This window comes from Taurulus bubalis (genome assembly GCF_910589615.1).
Source record: "Taurulus bubalis genome assembly, chromosome: 3".
NCBI classification, from domain to species: Eukaryota; Metazoa; Chordata; class Actinopteri; order Perciformes; family Cottidae; genus Taurulus; species Taurulus bubalis.
Genome location: NC_136591.1, coordinates 33,513,371 through 33,528,175, shown reverse-complemented (window position 1 = coordinate 33,528,175; position 14,805 = coordinate 33,513,371). Strand labels below are relative to the sequence as shown.

The 14,805-nt window shown below is 39.3% G+C and overlaps 1 protein-coding gene across 1 annotated transcript; it reads right to left on the bottom strand.

Annotated features, from left to right (window-relative positions):
• Window positions 1–89: 89 nt before the first annotated feature.
• plg (plasminogen) lies at window positions 90–11,451 on the bottom strand (the record flags this gene model as incomplete). Its single annotated transcript, XM_079215785.1, has 19 exons — window positions 90–341; window positions 572–717; window positions 1,376–1,482; window positions 2,110–2,250; window positions 2,341–2,415; window positions 3,592–3,706; window positions 4,846–4,939; window positions 5,264–5,412; window positions 5,508–5,683; window positions 6,422–6,581; window positions 6,824–6,948; window positions 7,056–7,218; window positions 7,688–7,806; window positions 7,924–8,044; window positions 8,268–8,407; window positions 8,515–8,629; window positions 9,301–9,407; window positions 9,512–9,647; window positions 11,403–11,451. The coding sequence occupies 19 exons, from the start codon at window positions 11,449–11,451 to the stop codon at window positions 180–182; spliced, it is 2,400 nt and encodes a 799-aa protein (XP_079071911.1). The 3' UTR covers window positions 90–179.
• Window positions 11,452–14,805: the final 3,354 nt, after the last annotated feature.

Genomic DNA, 14,805 nt, shown 5'->3' with positions numbered 1-14,805 from the left:
ACAGAAAACAAAGTGTCACGTCACAAATGCAGGAACATGATCTGCTTATTATGTTTCCACCACAAAAGCACCTGTTAATATCGGATAATACCAGACTAACTTCAGTAGGAGCAGAACACTTCTCCCACGTTAAAGTCTTCAGAAAGCACAACGAACGGTCACTTTCTGACTCGTTCTCATTAATTGGCTTTGATGGTTCTGTCGATCCAGTCAACAAACTTGGAGACTCGAGCGTAGACGCCGGGCTTCATGGCGTTGGCGCATCCCAGGCCCCATGATGTCACTCCCTGCAGGATGTAGCTGTTCTGTGTGTGACACACCAGAGGGCCGCCGCTGTCGCCCTGCAGGGAGAACAAATGCCATGGCTCTAAGTTCAACTGCTGACAAAACAGTTATTGTCCTACATGTGACACGGATATGGAAAATGCACATCCAGCAACCGATCGAGATAGGTTTGATATTTACAAACAATTCAAGATATCGGAAATTCAGCCATTCTTTCTTAGCTTAGTGGCCAATTCTACTGACCTCTCTTCCCCAGTTTCTATAATTGTGTCTGGGTGTTTCGTACCTGGCAGCTGTCTGTTCCTCCCTCGATGTTCCCAGCACACATCTCGTGATCCTTGACTCTGCCGTTCAGGTACGATGGGCGATTGCAGACCTTGTTATCGATCACAGGGAAACCAGTTTCCTTCAGGATGCCTTCACCCCCGGTACCTGCAACACACCGCCACACATTTATTTAGGTTCAGAATATCTTGTGTACCTCTTAATTAGAGTTACTGCATTGTGGACGTACGCCTGCGCCAACCTGTCAAGTGGCAGTTACATCCATGTCTGTCCAGAATGTCATCCCATCAACATTTTATCTTATTAAACAATTGTGTGAAATTGTCATGATTAGTATATTCATTCTTGAGTTATCGCCAAAAAACGTGTTTTGAGCGGTCACAGTGACCTTTGACCTTCACATTCTCATTCATCCATCCTTGCAAGTGGAAGTTTGTGCCAAATTTGAAGAATATTGCACAAGGAGTTCACGAAGCATGAAAAGCAACACAATATCAAATATGTTAACTTTGGCTTGTATATGAGATAATTTCTGATTATTTGGCTTCTATACTTTCTACACTATTGATACAGATCTGGCAACACAATTGATACAGATCTGGCAACAGATAACAAATAATCTGTAGAGTGAGAACTGACCAAACTCTCCTCACTTTTAAAAATGACCCCACTCTTGAACTAGTCCTCTCAATCATATACACACACACACACACACACACACACACACACACACACACACACACACACACACACACACACACACACACACACACACACACACACACACACACACAGGGTTACATACCTTGAGTTTCACCCCATCCGGTGACATAACACTCAGTTGAACTGGGAACAATGTAGTCCTTCTCTGGCAGACAAATTGGCAGGACTTTGTCATTTATTAGCGCCGGCCTGAAAGCACAAAGCAAGTACGACTTCTATGTAAAAATAGTTATACCACAGTGTAGAAATACTCTACCACAAGCATTAGTAATGCATTCAATTCATTATTTTATCCGTTTAGGGCTGTTGCAATATACTAATATTGTGATATTTAAAAAAATACATCAATATTGATACCTGTGTTAAGGTTCAAGGTTTTTTTATTTTGCCATTTGTGCCTAGACCAACAGTCCAGACGCATTGGTTATAGTGGTAATCTTGTGTGAATAATCTAGCACCTCTTAAATAGTGTAATATATACAGTTATGGTTACAGACTATCTCTACACTCTTGTTTTTTTAGTCTAATATATATATTTAAAAAAAGAGACAAACAATTAATAAAGTTAAAGATGAATTTGATCGATAGCATTATTATACGTTTTTTTTCTGTCAAATTTTCTATAGATATCGTGCAAATATTGCTACCTTATTATTTCCTCGTGGAGTAAAAAGTACAATATTTGCCTCTGAACTGTAGTGGGGGAGAAGTATTTAATGGAAACACTCAACGTACCTCAAAACTCACTTGGTTACTTTCCACCACCGCGTGGCAATAGTGAGTAAAGGAAGGATGCTCGCACCAGCTCTGACTCACCTCTCCAGTTTGAGCAGAGCGATGTCGGCTCCGTTGGGTCCCAGAATCAGCTTGTTCAGGTTCCTCTCTTGTTTGGACAGCTCAATGGCTCTCTCTGTGTGGATACCCAGCAGCACCTTGTAGGCCGAAGGCCGTTTGGACCTGCAGTGCACACACATTTATACATATGCTATAGTTATCCAGTGGCTGTGTTATGAATGGATTTGGTCTTCAGATGTGTTTTGACCTGACCTTTCCAGGCAGTGTGCAGCAGTGAGGACCCACTGAGGGTGAATCAGAGTTCCTCCACAGAAATGTATCCCCGTGCTGTAGAAAGACACACAGGAATGTATTTCAGTGGGACAAAAGAGAGGTATAAGATCTTTTTTAAATACCTGATATTATTTTAATAATCAAATCTTGTTTTCAAGGTGGATACAACACATGGACGTTTACAGACATTTCAAGTAAAATCAAAAATAAGAAAGTAACGAATACAAAATACTGTAATATATGGCCACAGACCACTGCTCATATAAGGTTTCTCTATTTCTCCACCTCCAAAAATATAAGTCTGGAAAATATGACTTTCTTTACAAATGGTGTGTATTCATTCCAATCATGTATAATACCATTTTTTTTACATTGTATTCAAGGCAGTATTGTAACAATGAGCATTTCCACCCTTTAGCAGGCTGTTGGATCAACCTGCCTTTAGAGGGAAAACCTGCCTTGATCGGGCAGGTTTTTTTGACTAAGACGAACAGGAAATAATTAAATGTCCTCAACCTAAAGAGCAGGGTGGACATGACAAACTATCCCTTTCAGATGCATCAATTCACAAGTCTAAATTTGACTTGTGATGGTTTAATTACATTTTTTCTCTTGAATTCTTAAAGAAAAACACATTCCTGCTTTAACATAATATTAAATGTGTTCACTGGGTTTGCAAATGTTGACGCGTGACCTCTGCTTTGATTTTGACACTAAGAAAAGAGGGTCATGCTCTGTGAAATATGGGTTTATTTTGCTGATTAAAATCAATTAAGATTTTCCAATATCTAAATACCACAGTCGCATTATCAAATTATTGCTTATTGTTAGCCCCAGTTTGTGACGCCCATGTATTCGCATACATTCCGGTCACAGAGGTTAACATCCATTACTCCAAATGGCAATGTTTGAAAAATTCAGAAGGTTGTTTAAAAAATATTTACTGCGGTTTTGAATGTGTTTCAAGAATCGTCAAAGACTCTTCAAACTATATAAATGGAAAAAAAAGATTCTGCTGATTAAAAAAAAAGTTGTGACTGGCTGGAGTGTTTCAAACATAGACGATTAATTATCTTGAACATACAAAAAAGGTTACTTATGTGACCCCATGTGTGTTATTACATGGGTCAAACTGGGGCTATAGTCACTTTTTGCATCAATACAAAATTGCAGCTTTTTTTTGCCAACATCACATATATTTTTCTGATATTTCAGTTTGATTCTACTCACTTGGTCCGGAGGCTGATTTGCCAGGGCCACGAGTAAGGTTTAGAGATGCAGCCTCCCACAATACGACCAAAACAGCGCTTTGGTTTGGTGACTGGCGTTCCACATGCTAATCCGGCTGCAAAAAGAAGTTTACAGTCAGGAATGTTTAATGTTTTAATTGGTATCATTGAAAAAGCCTCAAGGTGTACAGACATTGGGAGAAGGTTTGACCTGAGGGGTTGTGATTTATCATCTATCATGATAAATCACAACAGAGTATCCTCTTTACAGCGGGCTTTTTAGCATGCATGAATCAACTCTAGTTGAATCAGCTTTCATCATTTTAAGGTACAGTTTTTCAGGTTCTGATGAACTTAGATTGGGGGCTGAATAACTTGTGATTTACGGCTGCAATCAATGTTTATTTCCATTTTCTGTTCATGTGTTATCAGATTATTTACTTGATCTTGAAGTCTAAAAAGTATCAAAAACAAAAATGTGTAGACATTTTTCAAGGACAAATTTGATGTCCTCTCATTGCTTGATTTTGTCCAAAACCGAAATAAATTGTATTACTCCTCATCAAAGTGTCACCATCAGTTCAGTTATTATAAATAGCTGAGGTTCAGGTAAGGCCTGCATCCTTTTGTTGTTGATTAGCAACAAGTTAGCTAATTAAATCCCCTACAGAGTCAAGGGCATCTTTGTTTTTTAGTCTAGTCTAAAAACCTGCAAATACTTATCTTTGCACATGTTATCATGTTATCTTTGTAAACATATAGTATACAAGATGAGCATGTTCACATTATAGTATGTGAACTTTTTTATCATTTTCAGAAGGCCAACATTAACATGATAACATGGACCCGATTAGAATGGTAAAATGACAATATTTTGATTTGTTAGAATACTCAAAGTACATCTGATGCTGACAAGAATGAAGTGAATATTTTGACCTTTTGGTGGCAACAGATGACACGTCAATGGGAACCAATTGGCATGATGGAGAGATTATATATTTCATATATATATATATGTATATATATATATATATATATATATATATATATATATATATATATATATATATATATATATATATGTATGTCTGGCCTGGGAGCACCTCAGGGTTCCCAGGAAGGGCTGGAAAGCGTTGCTCGGGAGAGGGACTGTGGAATACTCTGCTAAACCTGCTGCCCCCACAACCCAGCCCCGGGTAAGTGGAAGATGATGGATAGATGGGCACAGTTCTACCGACTGTTAGCGTTCACATACCACAGTCAGGGATCTGGCAGTAGTCCCATTTCTTGTTCCTGTCAGTAGTGTAGCACCACGGCCCGTTCACATCGCCATCTGGGTTTCTGCATTGCTAACAGGGTCACACAAGGGCATAATCTGTTAACTATATAAACAACAAGTATTACCAACTTTTACCATCTAAGCTATGATGCATGATTTCATCTGTTTTGCCAGAATCTGACACATGTTGTTACGAGCATGAAGAATAACTACATAGAAATAGTCAGACTTCAAGCTGATGGTCTTGGTTACTTATGTAGGTGATATAGAGGCATCAAACTGAGACTGCACAGCGAGTTAATAGTTCCTCACAGTAACTTATTAAATCCAGAGGGCAAAAAGCCTGCAAAAGTTGGCGACTTAAAATGGTTCACACCGGAGCGCACACACTTACATTGCCCTCCAGACCCCTAGTAGGGTGAGATTGTGGGGTGAAGCTGGTGTGTGGGTGAGGGCTCTGGGCACCCCAGGCCTGGCAGGTCACACCCAGAATGGTGATGGAGGTTTGACCCCGGTATGTATCTCCATTTCCAATCTTACAGTCTAACACAGCAAAAGACAGAATGTGTTGGCAAAAATAGGATGAAATTAGCTAAAGAAATCTGACAAATGCCCAGTTAGAAAGTTTAAGAATGTACCGCTCTGTGTTTCGGTCCGGGTGGTGGTTGAGGGTTCCTGGGGATTAGGAGGTCTAGGTGTGGGTTTGGAGCATTTTTCCAAGTTACAGTACTCCCAGCGGACACTGGGGTCTGTGGTGTAACACCAGGGAGCTTTGTCTTCGTCAGGATTCCTGCACAGATTCCTCCTGAGGTCCCTGTTGAAAGAGAAAAGCTGGAACTTCAGGTCAGCAGGAACCACGATCCTTCAAGGTTTCATATTTTACTCCTAGAATCAAACCTGAAAGGGACCAACTAATCTCCGTTGCCTTGTTTGTATTATATACAATATTCGATTTGCCACCAGGGGGCAGGATTTGCCTCAGGTTTTAGTAGCTAAAGGAATATGTCCTAAAACTTCTGGTTCTTTCAGATAAAAGTCAATCAGTTTGGAGAATGTGTTTTTGTTCAGATGCCTGACATAAAGTCTGGAGTTACTACAAGCTGTAGAGGTTTTAAAGTTTTGTTCTACGAAATAAAATACATCAGTAAATACCTCTTCCATCAATTTTGAAGCTTTAATGTGTCTTTAAAAATTGGCTAAATGAGACTACTAAACCTCATCACTTGAACACATTTGTGACCGTGGTGTCATTTGTTGATTGCCTAATATTAACTTTCACTTTTATGCTTCAAAAAATGTGGTGTTCTTTTGTGAAGATTGTCTTGACAAATCGTGTAAGTATCATGAATTGTTTGCCACAGATTTAATTGGATGGAAAAATCTCATTGGCTTTTTGAATGTGCTATCCTCTGAACTTGACTTTTTATGAAGTTGATACTAACTATTTTGCCTGAAACGTTCAGGCCTAATGAATTTGGAAAATAAGAGTTAAAAAAAGGGTAATATCTGCATTTTTTATAAACAAAATGTATCGTCTCTATTTGCTGCTCACGCTTTGGGGAAGTTCCGTGGAGTTTTCTCGTGGTTGTGAGGAGTCATGGCGCTCCAGCTCTGACATCTTTTCCCACTGATGGTCTCTGACGTTACGCCACGGTAACTCGTCCCGTCCCCGGTATAACAGTCTTCCTCCTCTGTGGGGATCACTGGCTCATCTGCAGCCCGATGAACAGCAAAAGTCAGACTGATTCATTGTATGTCATTAACATGATTGTAATTGGATGAGAAATCAAGTTCATTTAATTCAACTCATACAGCTTTGCAAGTCCTTTGTCCATCCTTTGCAGATGTACTCTTTCTTAAAAGTGCATGAGCAGATTTCAGGACACTAATGAGCATTTATCTGAATCATGTTACCATATCACGGCTCAGATTTGCTAAATGACCTGTGTCCCACCTGGTCCGGCTGCGTCCCCACAGCTCGGCACCTTGCAGTACTCCCAGCGGGTCGCCGCGTCCGTGGTGTAACACCAGGGCTTCCTCTCGTTGTCGGGGTTACGACAGTAGTTGCTATCCAGGCCTCTGACAAACAACAGACGGTAGCAATGATGAACACAGGAAAACCCAAAGATAAAAGCAAGCAAAGGTCCCTCTTTTATGAAACACAATGTTCCTGTTGCAGAGCTTACTTGCAGGGGTAGTTGTCTGGCGAGCGGTTGTGTTTCTGTGGCGTCTGCGTCGACCAGCTCTGGCAACTTTTGCCAGATTCCGTCACGGCGATCGTTCCTCGGTACGCTGAACCTTCACCGGTGGCACAGGTCAGGTCCGGGACGACGGTGGGAGGCTCTGACGCTGAAGAAAGAAGACGAGATGGACCGGTTAGAACTCACCGAAAAAAACAGGAGCAGCACTGTTTAAAAAAAATACCATAACAATGGCACTAAAAAACCAAACTGTCAAAATAGGATTGTTACATAATTATCAATAATTAGAGGATGTACATGCGTCGTTGCGTGCTTACCATCTTTTAGGACCTCTGTGATGCAATTGAAATAATCTGTATTGCATTTAAATGTGTGAAATAATAATAATATAAATCTAAACATTATCATTTTTCTCTCATATATCATATATTCTGGTCGGTTCGTAGCAGCAATCTTGCTCACAGCTACCACGGCAGATTAAGGGTTGAGTGCACATATTATCTACACTTCTCAAAAGCTGCAGTTCTACTTGCCATATTGCTTATAAATACATTTCGGCATTCATATGGGAAATAGGGCAGAGATAAAAGAAAAAAAAATTAAACAGAAAGACGCACTGCAGCGCGGTATGGAGCAGAAGTCCCATCGTTTGGAGGCGCTGGTGGTGAAGCACCACGGTTTGGGGTCTCCATCTGGGTTTCTGCAGTAGTTCTCCTCAAGGTACTTCTCTGGAAGACTAGAGGAAGCACATGGAAACATTTTGGGCAAGGAAAACAAGGTTTTTGATTGATTGAATATCATTCAATCCTGCTTGTGGTTGATTGATTGATGGATGTGCTGTTTGTGGTCTTACACGCTGGGGATGTAGCCATGGTTCTGAGGTTTCTGGGAGTCCCAGCGCTGGCAGGTGAAGCCGCTTTCTGTAGTGGAGATTTTGCCTCTGTAGTCCTCGCCACTGCAGTGCATACACTCCTCTGTAATGGAGCGAGCACAGACACATCACACTACTTATCTGCTATTTTGATCTTCTGTAGAAACCTTGGAGGGCACTCTACAGTGCATTTGACACTACACTAATATTTTCCACACTCAAATTAGATGGTGGAGCGTGAAATAGCGGGGGAATAGGTTTGTGCCAAAGCATCATCAATATCACACACAAACAAGTAAACAAAAGACACAACATATGAATGTTACCAGTGCAGCTGGTCACATTGCAGTGTTCCCAGCGGGTGTTGGAGTCGGTGGTGTAACACCAGGGTCCGCCGCTGTCTCCATCAGGGTTTCTGCAGAAGTTTGACTCCAGGTCTGCTAGTGGGTGTTCATCCGGTGTGAAGCTGCAGCAGACACATTGAGAAGAATTATAGGAAAATATTTATAAGGATATCTCAAAAAGGGTTAGGATGTGATGTGTAAAGTAACAGGATGATACGTGAATACATACTTAGGCCTGTGTGGGTATTTTGCTGCCCATCTCTGACATGTCTTCCTTGTTTTTGTCTTGCTCTTTGTTCCTCTGTAATCTGTTCCTAATCCATTTATACACTCCAGGAGGTATTCTAGACAAAACAAAAACACAATATACACCAACGGACACTTTTAGTATCGTATGGAAGAGTATTAGTGCAATGCACAAGGCAAAAGAATAAGAGGAGGAAGAATTCCTTATGTCAAAATGTGAGGAAGAAGGACAAACTTTTGGTATCCGTGCCAGGAATAAGAGACAAAAAATATGTATTTTGAAAATTAAGTTGAAATGTTACGAATAAAGTACTACTTGGTAAATAAAGTTGAAATGTTGACTTTTGAGATTAAATCAAACTACTGGTGTTAGCACACATGCTGAAATTACGACTTTCCCTTTTGCCTGACACAAATACTCCTACGTAGCATTCACTGTACAATGTGCAGCAGGGTCCAATAATCTAATTATTATCTAGTGAACTTATTTATTAGAAAATTCCCAGAATTAATTGATCTGATTTGAAGTCGTGTTCAATGTGCGACATCTCTTCACTGTGTTTGCCGACCCTGTCCAAACATCGCTGATCATACAACATAGCATTGACCACAATGTAATGGAGACTAAATATCATGAAGAATCTAAACTGGAGCAGTGTGTAGACCTTGCAGTATGTGTCAAAAGGCATTGGACACAAAGACAGGACATTGTAATAAAATAAAAAAAAGACTTCCTTACTTATGCTAATGAAAAGACAATATGACTTACCTTTTTTTTCATATAATGTGGTGCTACTTCTTCGCATGAGCATCTCTGATTTAGAGTTAGCCGCTGCTATCCAGCACTCTTGGTCCTTTTCAATATACATGAAAGACCTGTGGAAACACAGCAGGTGTCGGGTCATGAGTCCAAGCCTCAAATGTAAAAGTTTGATCGTAAGTTAAAGGTAAAAGTGTGATTCTTAAAAGCGTGACCTTACCTGCATGTGAAGGTTGTTTCAGAGTCACATTTGACGGCACACTCCGGCACAGTGTTTGTTGAGAACTGTTTTCTCTGCAGCGAGAGGATCCATGCTCCTTCAGTTTTAGCGTAGCCGTCCACCTCAGTACCACTAACTGAAATTAGAGGCATAAATATGAAATATACAATTGTCATTAATGTCATCTGAGCTTGAGCTTGGTTTCAGGTTTTATGTAAGAAGGTAAACCAGAAACTATGTAAAAAGACCAAAATATATGCACACTGTAAATACACAACCATACATATGTTTAGAGTATACATATAGGCTATATTTTCAAAATGGAAGAGATATTAACATGTTCATTTTTCTTATGTTTAGTGATTCAATCCGCTGACCCAATTAGAGTTGATGTTACTCAGTGAGTTTTTGCCCTGATAAAGGAGAAGTTTGTCTATTTTTACCCGCCTTAGTATTGTTCAGTGGCGGGCCGTGGATTTTCTACCTGCGCATTCACTGCCGTCTAGTCATAGTTGCATCAGATGTTTAACTGTAGTGTATTTGTGAAAACAAATTAAATTATAAAATAGCTATAACTTTGTGATTCTGTTTAGGCCAGCAGAGAAGGCTTATCGGGCCCTGACGGCCCGCCACTCTTTCTGCCTTTTGTCCAGAAGGCAGAAAGGCACTCAACAATGCCGTCTATTTGCCAATTGCGCCATCATATTTTTAAGTTTACTGGGAAAACCCATGTTGACTAAATGACCAATATTGTGATTTTCTGACTATGTCAAACAACGTGGGAGGAAAACAGAAGTTACAGGAAGTGTTGTGAGAGGTACATTATCTTTACTGCTCTCTCACAGCAACCTATACATCCAACAGTATCTAGTTTTAGAATTGAATTGTAATCTAGACATTTAGGCTTCGATTAGGTTTTTGGGATAGACATTGTATCACATTCAGGCCCAAGCTCCAAAGTGCATCAGTTTGAGGGTTGTGACCTTTGGTTTGTGTAAGAGGATTCAGGGAAACAAGTTTCAGCTCCAGACTGTTCAAACCAGTTCAGAAGCAGAGAAATGTGACATTTGGAAGTTATGTTGTTAGTTTGACTTTGGTGAAATGGCATCGTTGGAAACACAAAAAAAGAATATGGGGCTAAAATAAAAAATTTGAGTAAATATATTTTTTTCAAATTCATGCAAATGGCTTGAAGCAATAGTTTTGACATTTAAGCTAAGCTACCCTTCTTCGTTGGCTTTAGACATGAGTGATATCAGTCTTCTCATTTAAGTTGCAGTCTTATTTCACAAAACATCTAACTGCTGGCTGGAGGTTTGATATCCGGCCCCAAAGGTTCTTCTGGAAATTTAAAAGATGGTTTAAGTGGACCAACAGAACAATGTTGCACTTGCTTCAATAAAAGTTGCTGAAAGCGCTTTAACATGCCAAAAACAATTAATATTTATAAGTAAGTAAATGTGTATCATCTGCACAACAGTTATTGCAACATCATCTGGTCCTTTTTGTAGAGTCAAGTGAAGGCATCGGCAAGAAAAAAAAGTGATTTAAAATGTAACCCTGTGGTGAACCATATATGATATTTGTGTCGAGGTAGGTTTCAACTTGTCAATGGCAATAGCTGTGACACCGACTCAGTCATTCAGGTCTAATACAAATGAGTTGTTCATGAGCCTTATTTCCATTAAATTGTCAAGCAAAATTTAAACAAACTTCTAAAATGTCACAAATAGAAATGCAAATTCGACACGTTTCCATCAACTAGTCTGGAGGTAATGGACGAAGTCTTCGCGTAGTCTTGTCGGACATTGGTGCCGACAGCTACACCCGCCTGTAAACAGTATTGTCTGTTCATTATTAATTACAATTCAAAGATGCTAATATATCTTACCCGTGCAGATGAGGGCAACCAAGAGGAAAGATAGCATGTACAGCTCCATGGTGAGGCCCTTATACTAGTTGCTCATAGTCGACGAAATCTCCGAGGTATCTCCTGATACGTTATTGGGCTCCTTTTAGCATGTCGGTAAGATAAACAGGACTGTCCAGTCATTCGTCAATCATTGGCCAAACAAAGAGCAAAGAGCATCAGGTCAAAAACCTTGTTTATGCGAGATATCGGAACATTGAACGTAACAATGTTTTACCCCCTCCGTTATATGTTACATAGATTGAAGATTTTAAAATGTACAATCCGTTCAACTCTTTCCTTGTTTGCGGTTATGAAACACCCAGAGGCCTCTCGAGCAAATCTGCTGCTTTTCTGGGGCCACAACATTTTTGGGGACTGCTCATGAGCGTCGAAATCTTTTGATATCATGTAAACCTTTTGCTTCTTATCAATATGATTATGTATCTTCATCACTGCACTGGCATTGGTGTCTTTTGTAAACTTTTCAATATAACTTAAGTAGCATATTCTTTAATGGTAAAGTGTGTGTGTCTACTGGTGAATACTATGCGATCTAGTTCAAATGAGATCAATATGTATAGTTAATCTTCAGCTAAAAAGGGACCAATGTCCTCAACTGCAAACATGTGATTACAAAACAGCGTACTTTCAGTGTGTTTCAGAGCTGATGAGCTACTGTTCAATTATTTGAATTACTTGAATTTTAGGGACAATTCCAGTCAAACCTTTGAGTTAATGGTGATAGTTGTCTTTGTTTATGAGCTCCTTACGGAGGCTTATTTTGATTGCAGGACATAAACATGTAATGTCTACTTTTTGGTATTCCTATTTCTACAAACCAAAAAAAGTAGCTGGGGAATTTTTGCATTGGGAAACCGGATGTTTTAAGATAATTAAAACCGGCCTTATGCACTGTTCCAATGTGGGGATGGCACCAAATCTGGCAATCTCAGGAACTTAATGCACTGCCTTCCACCTCCTTTCCATCTAGTCCCCTTTAAACACTTATTTCTCCTGTAGCTGCACCTACGGTGTGTGAATGTTTGATAATCCTGATGTGGCACCTTGCATGGTAGCTCCTCTCACCAATGGGTGAATAATGTCATGCAGTGTTAAAGCGCTTTGAGTGGTCGGAAGAATAGAAAAGTGTGACACAAGTACGGGTCCATTTACCTATACATGGTTTTCTGATCTATGCTTACATTGTCTGAAGCCCAGGCGTTAACATTTTTGTTTTTTAAAGGCTAAACGCCAACAAATATGAATCAAAGCAGAATACTAAGTTAATTAAAATGAAAATAAAATAGAATATGTCTGGCCAAGCTATTTTGACATAAATAAGTGATATATAAGCAAATGTTACAAGATAGTAGTATTTAGAGCAACAGCATTTGTGTACAAATCCACTTACTTTGTTCGAAATTGGTCTGCAAATATAGATTTTGTTCAAAAGGGTCTTTAAACTCCAATTAGACCATTTTTACTGAACACAACATCCTTTAAATGGACTTTTAATGGGCTCTTCAGTCAACATTTTAAAGTGATATTTCCATTCCTTGTCCTTTTTTCAAACAAAAGCAGATGGATGTTCTGAGAAATAATTGTTAACGTTTTTCTGTGACACTCAGAGATGATAACGCATCTTATTGTTTCACTGAGAGAGTGAATCGGTTTTGTTCTGATGAAGGTCAGTCTGTTCCATACAGTGGGACCACAACAATACTTCACACAGGAGAGGGCGAGCAAGAGGTGTGGGCTCTGTGGTGTCCAAGGTTCGCTGCTCAATCAATATCCCACTGTCAGCCTTCAATTCAGGGATGTCCCTCTCTCCTTAGAAAAGGGAAGAACAGCTGCTTTATTGTGTACGGTCAAAGGAATCAATTTTTCTTAATTCATGTAGTTGATGTATTATAGCTGGATGTGTTGAAAGGCCTGTGTTGTTTCCCTTCCTTTTTTCTTTTACTCTTTTACCTTCAAAAATTGTTGGTTTTATCATGGTGTGTGTAATTATGTCATTTTGGCCAGAATTCCCTTTAAAAAGAAATTTATTTTATGGGATTTTCAAGAAAGGTCAAATAAAAATTCAACATGCACTAAATTAATTATTAGTTAGTCGTTATATAGACTGCTGATGGACAAGATTAACTGGTGACAACGTATAAATGCCGCACTCTACTAAGTCTTATTCATCAGAGGGATGAAGAACATTTTCTATCTTGGAAAAATAGATTGAAAAAAGATTGAAAAAAATGTGGTCAATCAAAGCAGCTTACATTGTAAAAACACTTTGGAAGTGAAGAAAATTAGTAAATAATGTTAATGGCAAAATAAGCTATAACAGAATAATAATAATAATAATTAAAAAAAGAAGTGGAATCCTTACAGAAAGAAACTGTTCATCTATCCGCAATTGAAAGTAATTTAAGTTGTAATTGTAGGCAAATACATAGTCAACATAGTCAAAGCAAATACACATTCAATATCAAGTCAATTTTATTTATATCGCCCAATCACAAATTACAAGTTTGCCTCATGGGGTTTTCTGTCCTTTGACCCCTTATATTGGATAAGGAAAAACTCCACAAAAATAATTTTGGAAGAAATCTCAGGAAGGACAGACAGGAAATAGATGTTGTGTGTATCTCCGGCTCAGACAAGCCTTCTGGGTTTAGTCCAATGACTTTGGGTCCTTTGCGTTCAACTAGTGTTTGTAATTGATGATCACCCCAAACTGTTGTTGATTTTCACCATAATCCAGTGGTTCTCAAACTGTGGGGCGTGACCCTCTAGTGGGGATGTAGTTTTCTTTTAATATGTTTTAATTTTTTACATTTTTTTATAATCCTTTATCAGTCCCACAGTGGAGACATTATTCTCAGCATTTTACCCATCCTTAGTCATTTAGGAGCAGTGTGCTGCTGTGAGGTGCCTGGGGAGCAACTGGAGCTTCAGTGTCTTGCTCAAAGAGACTTCAACATGCAAACTATGGAGAGAACAGGAATCAAACCGGCTACCTTGTGGTTTTAGAACTCCCCATGGGCTACATGAGAACTTCACAAAGTACAAAGTACACCGACATAAAACGTCATTAATAATAAATACAAGGCGAAATGCCTGTACTTTAATGGAAATGTTTATGTTACGCCGTTAACCGGTTACGTTTGCGCATGAGCAACTAACCGATTCTTGGCGTTTTGCCAAAACAAAAACAACAGAAAAGCCGATCTCGCAGAGATCAGTTTTTTGTTGGCGCATGAACATTTTTCCTCTTCCAAAAGTGGAGCGTGACACAAAAAGTTTGAGAATCACTGCCATAATCTTTTGCAAAAAAGTGACTAAACAGGGGCTTCTAAAAAAACATGTGCACTATATTGCCTTATAT